Source organism: Cnephaeus nilssonii, assembly GCF_951640355.1.
Source record: "Cnephaeus nilssonii genome assembly, chromosome: 4".
NCBI lineage: Eukaryota > Metazoa > Chordata > Mammalia > Chiroptera > Vespertilionidae > Cnephaeus > Cnephaeus nilssonii.
In genome coordinates this window covers 109,782,307-109,794,594 of record NC_137075.1, presented here as the reverse complement: position 1 = coordinate 109,794,594, position 12,288 = coordinate 109,782,307, and the positions used below count along the sequence as shown (strand labels likewise).

Genomic DNA, 12,288 nt, shown 5'->3' with positions numbered 1-12,288 from the left:
GTCCCAGAGGCTACTTAACTATCTTCAACTTTTTGGATTCTTTATGCTTTTCCAGAGGAGTGTTTTTTTGCTTCTTGGTATTCCAAATCTTTGACTTTATTCTTGTGATCCTCTATTCTGCTTTTAGGTCTCTGTATAATATTTTTTTATTTCAGTCAGTGTATGCTTAATTTCTAGTTGATCCCTTTTCATATCCTCGAGGTTCTCATTTAATTTATTAGCCTTTTCTAGGAAATTCTTGAAAAACCTTATAACTGTGGTTTTGAAGTCTATATCCAGTCTTTTGCTTTCCTCCATTTCCTTCAATTGTGGCCTGCCTCTTTATCTGCGCATTTTAGCTGTTTCCCTGAGTTGATGAAGTTGCTTTGTGTGTTAGGTGTTCTAGCAGGGCCCAGTAGCTCAGCCTCCCCAGTTGTGGACCCTCTTGGTGCACCCCTTTGTGGCCTGTATGTGCAGTCTTGTTGTAGTTAAGCCTTGCTTGTTGTTGGTATCACTGGGGGTAGTTGATCTCCAAGCCAATTGGCTGTGAGGATCAGCAGTGTCTCCACTGGGAGGGCTTCTGTGCTCAGCTTGGATGGGGCAGAGTCTCAGGATGGTGCAGACAAGCTTTGGTTTCCGTCAGCCCTGCCCTAAGAGGGCCCTGTGCTCCATATCCCGAGGCAATGGTTGTGGGCACCTCTGAGAGAAGGCTGGTCTCAAGTTTCACCCGCTGCCAGACAGTCTAGTTTCTCCCCGACCAGAGCTTGATATCAGTGCAATCGGGAGGTTTTGTTTTCCTCTCCAACGAGAATGCTAGCCGCGCATTTGCTTCCCGCTCTTTCCACATGCCTCGAGTAAGCCAGCCATATTCAGCCACCCGCCCTTTCCGCGCTCACGGATCTCCACACCTCCACAGCTCCTGAGGCTCAGTGTCCTTTTCTCTTTTTCTCTAGTTGTAGAATTTCTATTCAGCCAGATTTCCAGTGGTTCTGGCCAATGTCCGCTCTGTTTTCCAGTTGTATTTTTAAAATTGTTGTGGTAGGCAACAATTAGGTGTTTACCTTATGCCACCATCTTGGTTTCTCTCCCATTCATTTGCTTGAACTTCACCTTCTAGATCCTAGCTTCCCCACTCTGGGACTCTAGTAAGGGCAGTGCCCCACAGCCTCCTCCCTCATGTGCTATGAGGCCCTTGGCCTGCCAGGTACTTTCTTTGCACTGTGTTAACCTGGTAGTTCAAAGTCCCTGAAGGTCGTTGCTGGGCTGTGTTGTGTAGTCATGATGATCCCTAGGAATTGGTGCAGCTCAACCTGGCCCAGGTGTGGGCATGATGGTCCTGGGTGAGTTTCTCAGAGGTTTCTTGCCTAGGCTAGCCATCATTCCAACAGGCTGGGAGGGACACATACTCCTCGTACTGCCTTTTTTGTTCAGGGCTGGAGGGCTGACAGTATCCATCCAGGCTCAGAGCACCTCACTTCCTCAAGTTGGAGTCCTGATAGATGTGCATTTGTGGCCACTGCTAGAGAGTGCCTCTCAGACATAGACACAGGAATGGTGGCTGGCTTTGTGCAATGACAACATTCTTCCCAGAGGTGCCACTGTTGACACTCCCATGGGCACCCTGGTGTGGCATCCTGCAGGATCCCAGCCTCCATGGCAAGGGCAGTTCCTTTTCTGTTTCAAATTCCTTTGTAGCTGCATTTCTCAGGGACACAGACACATCTCAGAGGAGCCAAATTCTGTTTCAGAAGGTGTTTCTACTGGCTTTCCAGGGCATGGCAGGTACCAGATTTCACAGGCCTGGCATCTTTCATTCTTGCTGCCAGCGTTCATCCAGCAAAGTCACTCCTCCTGGAGATGAGAGGCTGCTGGAAGGCCAGGTGCTACTCCCTCCACCCGGGTCTCCATGAGTGTTGGCACCCTGCAGCCTCCACACCTCACGTCTCCTGCTGCACCAGCATGAAGTGGCAGGATGGCTCAGCATGTCCACAGCATCCAAGAGGAAGGGAAAATGTATTTAGACTTTGATAACTCAGGTACCCACATGCCACCCTCTGTGGAAACTGAAGAGCAGGTGAAGGAGTCTGTCTGTATCACAGTATGAGGGGTAGGTGAACACTGTGGGAGGACTCAGAAGTCTTACAGTGGGAAAGGAATGTGGGCAGTGGAGAGCTCAATGAATAGCCCTGGAAATACATCCATGACCACATTGTGCTCAAATAGTGACTGTATTCCTTATTAAAAGAACAATTGCTAGAAAACAATGATAGATTCTTATCGGGACCTGTGAGTGAATTTCTCATCCCCTCCTCAAGAAACTGCACAATTGGATAAAAACGTGTAAAATATTGGTTCTCATGATAGGGAAAATGAGACATTTTCAGGGGGCTAGCAATCTGAATTAGTCCCAGTAACCTGCTTTCTACTGCACTCTCTTGCTAGCTGGTAATTAATTCCATTTGTGAAAGAATGTGGGAGATGGGTCTGGCCAGTCCTTAGTTCCTCCCATGCCAGGTGTGTCTTGGTTATCTGAGCTATGCTGTGCTCAAGGCTACAAGATTTCTATAAGATATCTGCTAAGCACAATAAATCTTTCTCTGCCCTATTTTGTCCTTTTTAAGCCCTTCAATATATATGTATAAAGTTCTCATTGAACAGGTGGTTCAGGATCTGAATCTTAGAGTCCCCTGAACCAGCAGCGCTGCTTTCATTAAAGGCTCTTTACCCAACCTCACAGTATTGGACTGTCACTTCGCTGCCAATTTCATAAATTCCACATTCCATAACACTCTCCTAACGGACATCCACAAAGGCCCAATGTGTCTTCAGTGGAGAGCTAGTCAGCATGTGCAGATGAAGCATCTCTCAAAAGCCAAGGAGAGAACCAAAGGGAAGGGCTCCAGAGAACAACCACATGGCTCCCACTGGACCAGAAGTCCTTCCCGTCATCAGCAGCTGGAGGAGGAAAAGGAAAACCTGGTCCAGGAAGCCTCAGGTAGACACTAGGAGACGCTTCACTCACTAGGCCCCAAAGAGCTTCCAAGCAGCAATCAGCAGGAGTTCACCATTGTGTTAACGTAAAAAAACCATTGAAACCTATAAAGAATTTTTGTGAGTTTATTTGAACCAAACTGTCGACATATGCCAGGAAGCAGAACCTCAACGAATTGAGATAATGCTCCAGAGAATGGCGGGGTTACATTTGTATTTATACATTGCAATCAAAGGAAGGACATAGATGGGTTACATGAAATTCATTGATGATAGATTAAGAAAGTGGGATGAAGCAAAGTGGTGGGAAACCCCTGGAATTGGATAAAAAGTAAAATGATGGACACATACTTAGGTGGGTGCATGAACAATTAACATGATAATGAAAGGATTGGTGGTATCTGTCCTGGTGCCCACCACATTTGTTTGTGTCTCAGAGGCTCCAGAAAAAGGGAAGTTACAAGTTACCCAGACATCTCACAGATATGTTATCTTAGAGGCAAAAAGGCAAATGGGCTCAGGAAAGATCTAAGTTGATCTTTGTCAGGGAAAATATTGACCTAGGACATGACTACCCACTATAACCTGTTTGTAGTTATATATTTCATTTTCAGACCTTTTTTTTGTGGTTATTTTTAGGTCTCTGAGTTGGCAAGACTGCCACGCAGGCCGCCAATGAGCTTGTCAGGTTAGCATGTGGCTCCTTTCTTCCACAGTTGGAAACTTCTTAGCTGCAGACCAGAAGAAGACACATATAGTTACAGAAATGAACCATGTCAACACCTACGAGGGTAAAATTAACAAAGTCCAGCTCGCCTGCCAAAGGCATAGGAAAAGCAGCCCAATAATAAGGACAACAGTGACCCTTGGGAATGATGCAGGTGCATCCTGATGACAGAGTTGTAGGGACTTTAACTGCTGAAACTACACACCATGTGTGCAGGTTGCTAGAAAGAAGACTGAGGTGTGCAGGAGAGACAGGGCTCTGCTTCCTTCTCTCTTATTTCCACTTTAGCATTCAGATCCGCCTCTCACCTCCCCCACCTCCACCCCAGCTGAATGCATGTCTAGCTCCACCCACTGACGCGCCCTGTCATTGTTACCTCAGCATCCCTGCCAGGGTGGGTTTTCTGTCACTATTCCCTTGGCAGGAAGTGGCCACAGCAGATGGTGGGGACCCAGCTTCACTGAGGAACCTCTCTCTCTTGGTCCCCGTTGATGGTTCTCCCCCAACAAGGGCATGAGGCTGGCAGGGGGTCCCGTCACCCTGAGGATGCCCATCCTGCTGCTTGGGCTCTGGGTGGTGCTGGCTCCCACCCAGTGTTCTCAAGGTCGTCCCTCCTGGCACTACATCTCCTCGGAGGTGGTGATTCCCAGGAAGGAGCTGCACCATGGCAAAGCCCTGCTGGCAGCAGGCTGGCTCTCATACAGCCTGAGGTTTGGGGGGCAGAGACACGTCCTCCACATGCGGCGCAAGAGACTCTTTTGGCCTGGACAGCTGGTGGTGATGACTCAGGATGACCAAGGAGCCTTGCAGGTGGACCACCCCTTTTTCCCGCTCGACTGTTACTACCTGGGCTACCTGGAGGACGTCCCTCTCTCCATGGTCACCGTGGACACGTGCTATGGGGGCCTGGAAGGCATCATGAAGGTGGACGACCTTGCCTATGAAATCAAACCCCTCAAGGATTCCCAGAGGTTTGAGCATATCATTTCTCAGATCGTAGCCGACACCAACGCCACAGGACCTACGTCCAGGCTGGGATACAAGGCAGAGAGGCACCCTCTGCTCTCCAAAGTGAACACCAGTGCAGCCTCCAGGATCAGCAGTAAGCTCTATTCATCCCACAGAGGAAACATGAAAGCCTGCCTCATGAGTTCCAATTCCATTTATACTCTGTACAGAAATATGTCAGAAAACATCAAATTCCTAGTATATCTAGGGAGTTTAATGGACTCCATGTTCCGAGGCCTTGACATAAGGTACTACATCAGCATCATGGTCATTTATAATGAGAGGGATCCAACCAATATGAACAACTTTTTTGTGCCAAGTGGTCCATTTGCTCTGAATTATCGGAACAACATTTATACTCCTTTTCGGCCCTATTCAGGCTTAATGGTGCTTAAAGATGCACCCCATGAACTTAATTTTAATCCCAATGAGAACAGTTTGTGCACGCACACCAGTCTGGTCTATGTGGGTCACCTGTACAGACATATATTATTATTGGCGGTTATAGCCACCCAGCAAGTTGGGAAGACAATGGGTGTGTATATGGATACAAATGATTGTGTTTGCCAGCGAAGGACCACCTGCATCATGTACAGGTACCCCGTGTTGACAGATGCCTTTAGCAACTGCTCCGTGGTATTCCTACAAAACTCCTATAGTGCTGACCATGCAGACTGTCTCTACTTAACTGGATTTGTCCATGCAAATGAAAGCCTGACAGTCACTCGATGTGGAAACTCTGAGGTGGAAGACAAAGAGCAGTGCGACTGTGGGTCCTTCAAGGAGTGCTATACCAACACCTGCTGTAAAACCGACTGCAGCTTCACGCCTGGAAGCGTTTGTGACAGAGAAAGATGCTGCACAAACTGCACCTACACGCCCGCGGGGACGCTCTGCAGACCGATCCAGAACATCTGTGACCTTCCAGAGTACTGCATGGGGAGGGAAACGAGCTGCCCCATGAATTTTTATCTGCAAGACGGAACCCCGTGCACTGAGGACGGCTACTGCTATCATGGCAATTGTACCGACCGCAGTATGCACTGCAAGGAGATCTTTGGGGAAGGGGCACTGCATGCTCCAGTAAGCTGCTACTACATCAATTTAAGGGCAAACCGATTCGGACACTGTAAAATTACTCATGTGTTCAATCCAATCGCTTGTACTACCAGTAACGCACTGTGTGGACGCCTACAGTGTACAAACGTTACTCATATGCCTCGGCTGCAGGAACACGTGGGTTTCCATCAGTCTTTCGAGGGAAACACCTGGTGTTTTGGACTGGAAATACACCGTGGGACAGAAACAACCGATGCTGGTTTAGTGAGAACTGGTACCCCCTGTCCTCATTCAAAATTTTGTAATACGGGCTCCTGTAACACTTCCATACAAGACATAAACTACAACTGCCCCCCTTCAAAATGCAACTACAGGGGCGTGTGCAACAACCAAGGGAACTGCCATTGCCATGTAGGCTGGGACCCTCCCCTGTGCATAAACCCTGGTGCCGGAGGGAGTGTGGACAGCGGACCCCCGCCAAGAAGAACTCGGGGAGTGAGGACAAATCCTATGTCAATCGTGTATTTGAGAGTCGCTTTTGGTCGCTTGCTTGCCCTTATAGCCGCACTGCTCTTCGGGGTAGCCACGAATGTGAGAACTGTCCAGACCACTACAGTCACTGAAGTGCAAGTTGAAAAGTAAACAGCAAGTCAGCCTTCCGACCCCTGTACAACTCAGGCAACATGAAGAAACACCTGAAAAAAGTCACCATAACCTTCTGGCAGAGCTCAAGCCCAAACTTCTGAATGGCTGCAGGGGTCCTGTCCCATATCTAGGGTGTGCGCACCATGAATATTTTCACATCTCTCACTCTGACAGCTGGCTGGCCAGCATCTGCAATAAAGCGTGAGTACCGCACTTTAGCATCCTGTGCAGTTCTTGTAGGAATGTAAAAGCCCTGAGTGAGCCTGAGACTCGGGTCTGGAGAGGAGACCTGGTCAGCATCTGACCTTGTTCTGTGGATGCCTGTCCCAGGATTTGTGACAGTGGCCACAGATTCCTTTAGGACCAATTCCTGACAGTTCCCCACAATTGTGCTCTGAGCACCAAGTATTCCCCAGTCCTTAGGTAAGATCACTTTCTCTAAACAGGTTGGGTCCCCCACACGCACACATCAAATCCCTGACTGTTTCAAAGGCTGTGGCTGTGGACATGGGCTAAGAATGAGGTTTCCTTGTCTGCTAATGACAGCTGAGCCCAGTGGAGAGCACCCTTCCCTGTGTGTAGTGGACCAGTCAGTGGCACTCAGTCAGAAAGGAGGTAGAAGTGGCCCACCTGACTCTGGCCTCAGGGGAGCCTGCACATGTGGGCCTCTCCTCCCCGCTGTGCACTGCAGGGAGCGTCAGTGAGTGCGAGCTGAGTCCTGGGGAGGCATCAACACCCTCTTCCCCACAGGCCTGTGGGGCTGGAAACCTCCCTCCTCTGTGTCTTCATAGTTTTCCCAGAAATGCCATTGTACAATGTCATGTAAAACAGATGAAAGTATAACTTTACCTGAACACTTTAAAATTAGAAATTTCTTCCATGCAACACAGGAACATCATGTGAGATTTAAAAGTCAAAATTCCCACACATTGGTGGACCTGGGTGGTTGTGGTGGACAAACATGTTCAGAGCTGAAGTTGGGACACAGTGGTCCCTTATTGATGGAAAGTGTCTTCTGTGATGGGTAATGTGGCGTAGCTGGAAAGAAAGAGCAGGTCCCCAGGCCCATGGAGCTCAGAATCTAGGACCAAGTAGGTGAGAACTATAACAGCAGGCGACAATGGGTCCTGCTGGGGTGGTGAACTTGGTGAGGAGAGTCCCCATCTCTGTACATGTCATCTGCCAGCTGCAGTGTTACCTCCTCCTCTGGGTTCTGCAATGAGAAAGCGGGAAATTAGCGCCTCAGAGAAAGAAGAAGAACCCTCCATGGAGGCAGATGAGAACTTGAGAGGAAATCCCTGTGACCAACAGGAAGGCCCTTCCCTCTCCACCTCCCTCTGCCCCTGATCCTGGGGATTCTCTCTGCACTGTGGGTCCTTCGTGCCCCCTGATGTCCTGATCGCCCCCTGCAGCCCAGCCCTGCTGTCTTTCTCAGGGAGGTTAGTGTCTGGGGTCCACTGACTTCCCCTCACTCTCTCACACAGTAATACAGGGGCATGTCCTTGTCTCTCAGGCTGTTCAGAGTTAAGTAAACTGGCACTTGGATGTGTCCCTAGTGATGCTGAGGCGGGATTTTAGTGTTGGATTATAGTCTGTACCTCCACCAGACCACATAACCCCGACCTACTCCAGCCCCTTCCCTGCATCCTGGCTGGTCCAGTGTACACCATAGCTTCTCGGAGAAAATCCAGAGAGAGTGCAGGTGAGGGAGAGGGTCTGCAAGGGCTTTACCAGTCCTGGGCCTGACTCCTGCAGCTGCACCTGGCACAGGACACCTTGGGACAAGGAGCATCAGTCCTGTCAGTCACATACAGCCATCCCACAACCCCTTCTTTCCTGACCCCTAGACCCTCACACTGGGGGGCTGTCAGCAGGCACAGGAGAAGACCCAGCAGTCAATCTCATCTTCTTCTAGGGCACAGAAGTGCCTTCCCAGAGACCTCAGCCTTGTGAGGAGAGAGCTGAGAGCCTGCACAGCCCAGGAGAGTATATACCCTGGAGTTTGAAGGGAAATTTGCATGTGGGGCAGCCTTTTCCTTTGAAGTAGAGGTCCTGAGGTTGGTGTTCCCTGGTCATTTGAGGCATCTCTTCCCTTGACGTCACTTACCAGCTAAGTAAGGATCAGGGGGCCACCTGGGTCATGAAGCACATTGGAATTAGTTCAAGGACAACCTCACCTGAGCTAAGAGGTAATGTTTGACTAGATGAGTAGGTACCATTGGTAAATTCTCATTCATCTTTCAAACAAATTTAATAGGGATTAGCATTTGTTTAGCTTCTGAAATTCAACAATTACATAATCTACAAGTACCAAAAGTTTATCATTGTCATTTCATACAGTAAATATGTTCACGTTGGTGTAAAATATTTTTAAAAGCACAGCCATTTTTCCATCACATTGTCTTCATTTATGAGGTTACTTTGATGTGAGTAACTGCTTTCCAAGCACAAGAAAAAGGGATACCTTTGATTCTTGATGTTGGAACCTTTTTATTGTATTATAACACACTGTGCAAACACTTCCCTTAATCAAGCCATGGCTTACTGCAGAAACCCCGAACTAATCATGTCAGAAATGATCATGTTTTAAACTGGAGAAAATATTAGAAATAAAAACAGTGATTATGCATGTGTATCATTGAGAATCTTTCATATGTTGAAGTGATATGGCAGCCTGTCAAGTGACCTGATTTCTCAGTCTAGTGTTATCAGTGATGTTGGGGTTCAGAGTGAGGGAAATTGGGGACTTCCTAGTATACATTTTCTCAGAGGAAAGGGAACTTCAACTCTGTCAGGTATCTGTCACTCCCAGGCTCCCTCTGCCCTGTTCCTGAGTATGCTCACTGTGGTCAGAGGGTGCTGGGCTCTCCCCATAACATACCACAGCCTTAATGAGCAATGCACACATTCTCCATCAGGCACAGGATTCAGAAAATATTCTATTGCTAAGTTGTCACTTAATTTCCTTGATGGAATATTTGGTGGAATAAATATTTTACTTTTATTAAAGTTCAGTTCATCAGTATTTTCTTTGATGGGACCTGTTTTGGGTGATTTTACAAAGAATTCACCAGAAAATGCTGGGCCTCCACTGCCCATATGGATTGGCTATAGCAGCCACAGGGACTGGATCAGGTTCTGGTAGGAAAGGGGAGCGCTGCTGGGAAACTACCCATCAATGTGGACATGATTGTGGACCTGTATGATGGGAGGAAGCTGGACTTGATTTGAGTCACATGACAGAAACGTGCCTGAGGTTCATGGCCAGAGAGTTACTGGACATGTGGGTGTAAAGTCTTCTGCGGTGAAGGCCCAAAAGTAAGTGCAGGGCATGATAGAGACAGCTCGCATCATCGTAAGAAATACCTGAATAATGATGAGCAGGAGTTGATTGAAGTAGAAACATTAAAGATCATGCACGCAGGGATCAAGGGAAATAAGGAACCTGTCACTGCAAAGTGGTGGGAAGGAGACCCCTGATCCAACATGAACATTCTCACAGTGTCTCTGTTCTAGGACTAAGATATTCCCACTTGGACACCTTTGGGGTCATTACTCATAAGCTCTCGCCATAAATCATTGAAGCTTCATAATTCATTGGAGTCCCATTTATGAAATCTCTCCACACTCACTGGGAAACGTGGACATTCCTCACTGGAGGTGCCAAGGTGATGGTGTGTCTGTATGAGGAGCCTTCATTCCATTAGACCAGGGCTCCTGTCTCAGTCCATCATATTCATTGCAATCATCATGAACATCATCATCATCACCACAATGTGCTTACTTTTAACCATTCTTCTCATTTTCTGTGGACATGGTGGTTGTTCACACACAATGAGTTCTTATAAGTAAACAAACCAGGTGCCTCCTCTTCAGATGCCATTAGGGATTGAGACCCCAATGGCCCAACTGTAAGTTGACAAAAGCTTTGAAAAAGCTGATGACAGATTGGTGGGAAAGGACAGGTACCCACCAAGACATTGGGCAAAGCGTTCTTTCCAGTTCTATTATCACCACCACCACCACCACCATTTGTCAACATCATCATCACCATCTTCATTTGCTTATTTATATTTAATCTTCTTGTTTACTTTAGATATAGTTTTTGTATACCCATAAGGACCCTTTTTTCATTTTTTGCTCATTTTGTATAGTTGTATGTAAAATGGCGTGAGGGCATGGTCAATTTACTTTTTTGTTTGACTTCTAACAACTGCTGGCACATCCAAGCCCTCAGGGTCACCTGTCCCTGCTGTGGGGTTGGCACTGCTTCCTGATGGAGAGCAAGACCCTCCTGTGGGTGGATGTGGGGCTCCCTGTGTTTGGTGCGCTGAGCTGACAGCTCTTCCAGAGGTCAATGTGGACCCAGAGAGAACGGGTGAGGTCAGCAGCCCTGAGTGTGCTCAGGCCTTTCAGCAGAGAGAGGGCCTGTGATCTCCTTGGAACTTGGAGGAGGAGGGCTCACCGAGAGTCAGAAACTGAGGGAGCTGGGCGCCCCCTGAGGGAGGGATGCAGAACTGTGCACACAGCCCAAACACAGCAACCCAGCTGCGGAGTTCACACTCATCAGTAAAACATTGAAAAGAGTGAAAAAAACCACTTTTAGAATTTGTGAAGGAGTGCATACGTCATGTCACCTGCAAACAATGTCCCTTGATCATTGTTTTCTGTAGTGAGAACATGAGAAAGAAGAACCATCCCTGGAGGCAACTGAAAGCTTGAGAGGAAATTCCTTCGCCCAACAGGAAGGCCCTTTCCTTCCCACCTCCCTCTGCTCCTTTTCCTGGAGCTGCTCTTTGGACTTGGTGAGGTCATGAGCTCCCCCTTGCATTCAGAGTGCCCCTGCAGCCCAGCCCTGCTGTCTCCTAAGGGAGATTTGTGTCTGGCTCACACTGATTTTCCCTCACTGGGTGTCTCGCACAGTAAGACACAGCTGTGTCCTTGGTGGTCACGGAGTTCAGCAGCAGGGAGTACTGGTTCTTGGCTGTTTCTCTGGAGATGGAGGTTCGGCTCTTGATGGAGGGGCTGTAATAAGTGTTCCCACTACCACATATGTGCCCCATCCACTCCAGCCCCTTCTCCACGGGTTGGCGGATCCAGCTCCAGCAACTATCAGTGTTCATGGCATAACCGGAGACAGAGCAGGTGAGGGAGAGGGTCTGCGAGGGCTTCACCAGTTCGGGGCCGGACTCCTGCAGCTGCACTAGGGACAGGACACCTGGGGACAAGGAGCATCAGTCCATGTCAGTCACTTGCAGTCACAGCCATCCCATGACTCCTGTCTGACCCCTGAGAGTCTCACCTTGGGGGGCTGTCAGCAGGCACAGGAGAAGACCCAGCAGGCTCATCTTCTTCTAGACCACAGCTCTGCCTTCCCAGAGACCTCGGCCCTGTGTGAGGAGTGAGCTGTGAGCCTGCACAGCACAGGAAAGGATGCACCCTGGGGCTTGAACAGAAATTTGCTTGTAGGGCCGCCTTTTCTATAAGTGGAGGGTCTAAGGTCAAGCTTCCATGGTCTTTCTGGGACCTCTGTGGGGGCATCTCTTCCCTTGACCTCACTCTGCATATGAGTCAGGGACAGGGGACCAACTGGGTCATGAGACATATTATAATTACGTTAAAAAAAATTCCTTAAACTTTCTGAGCTTAAGGAGAAATGGTGGTCTAGATGAGTAAGTTCTCATGCATCTTTCATACTGATTTAAATGGGGTTAGTATTCGTTCCAAGAGTTTTTGACTCAACACTAGTATGTACACCATTTCCTAATTTTTATATCATAATTTCATACAAATTATTTCTACTTTCTTACAAAAAAAAACAAAAAGTAAAGAACATCACCTCTCAATATTTTATATCTTAACTAGAGGCCCAGTGCACA

The 12,288-nt window shown here is 48.1% G+C and overlaps 1 protein-coding gene and 1 gene segment (V, D, J or C); one reads left to right on the top strand and one right to left on the bottom strand.

Moving 5' to 3' along the window:
* Window positions 1-4,210: 4,210 nt before the first annotated feature.
* LOC307098337 (disintegrin and metalloproteinase domain-containing protein 21-like) lies at window positions 4,211-6,406 on the top strand (the record flags this gene model as incomplete). The annotated part of the gene is made up of 1 exon (XM_079769020.1): window positions 4,211-6,406. The coding sequence occupies one exon, from the start codon at window positions 4,211-4,213 to the stop codon at window positions 6,404-6,406; it is 2,196 nt and encodes a 731-aa protein (XP_079625146.1).
* Window positions 6,407-7,511: 1,105 nt separating this feature from the next.
* Window positions 7,512-11,757, bottom strand: LOC307098336 (immunoglobulin heavy variable 4-38-2-like). The segment is given in 3 exons: window positions 11,712-11,757; window positions 11,317-11,627; window positions 7,512-7,622 (listed from the first exon to the last, which is right to left on the bottom strand).
* Between the last annotated feature and the right edge of the window lie 531 nt (window positions 11,758-12,288).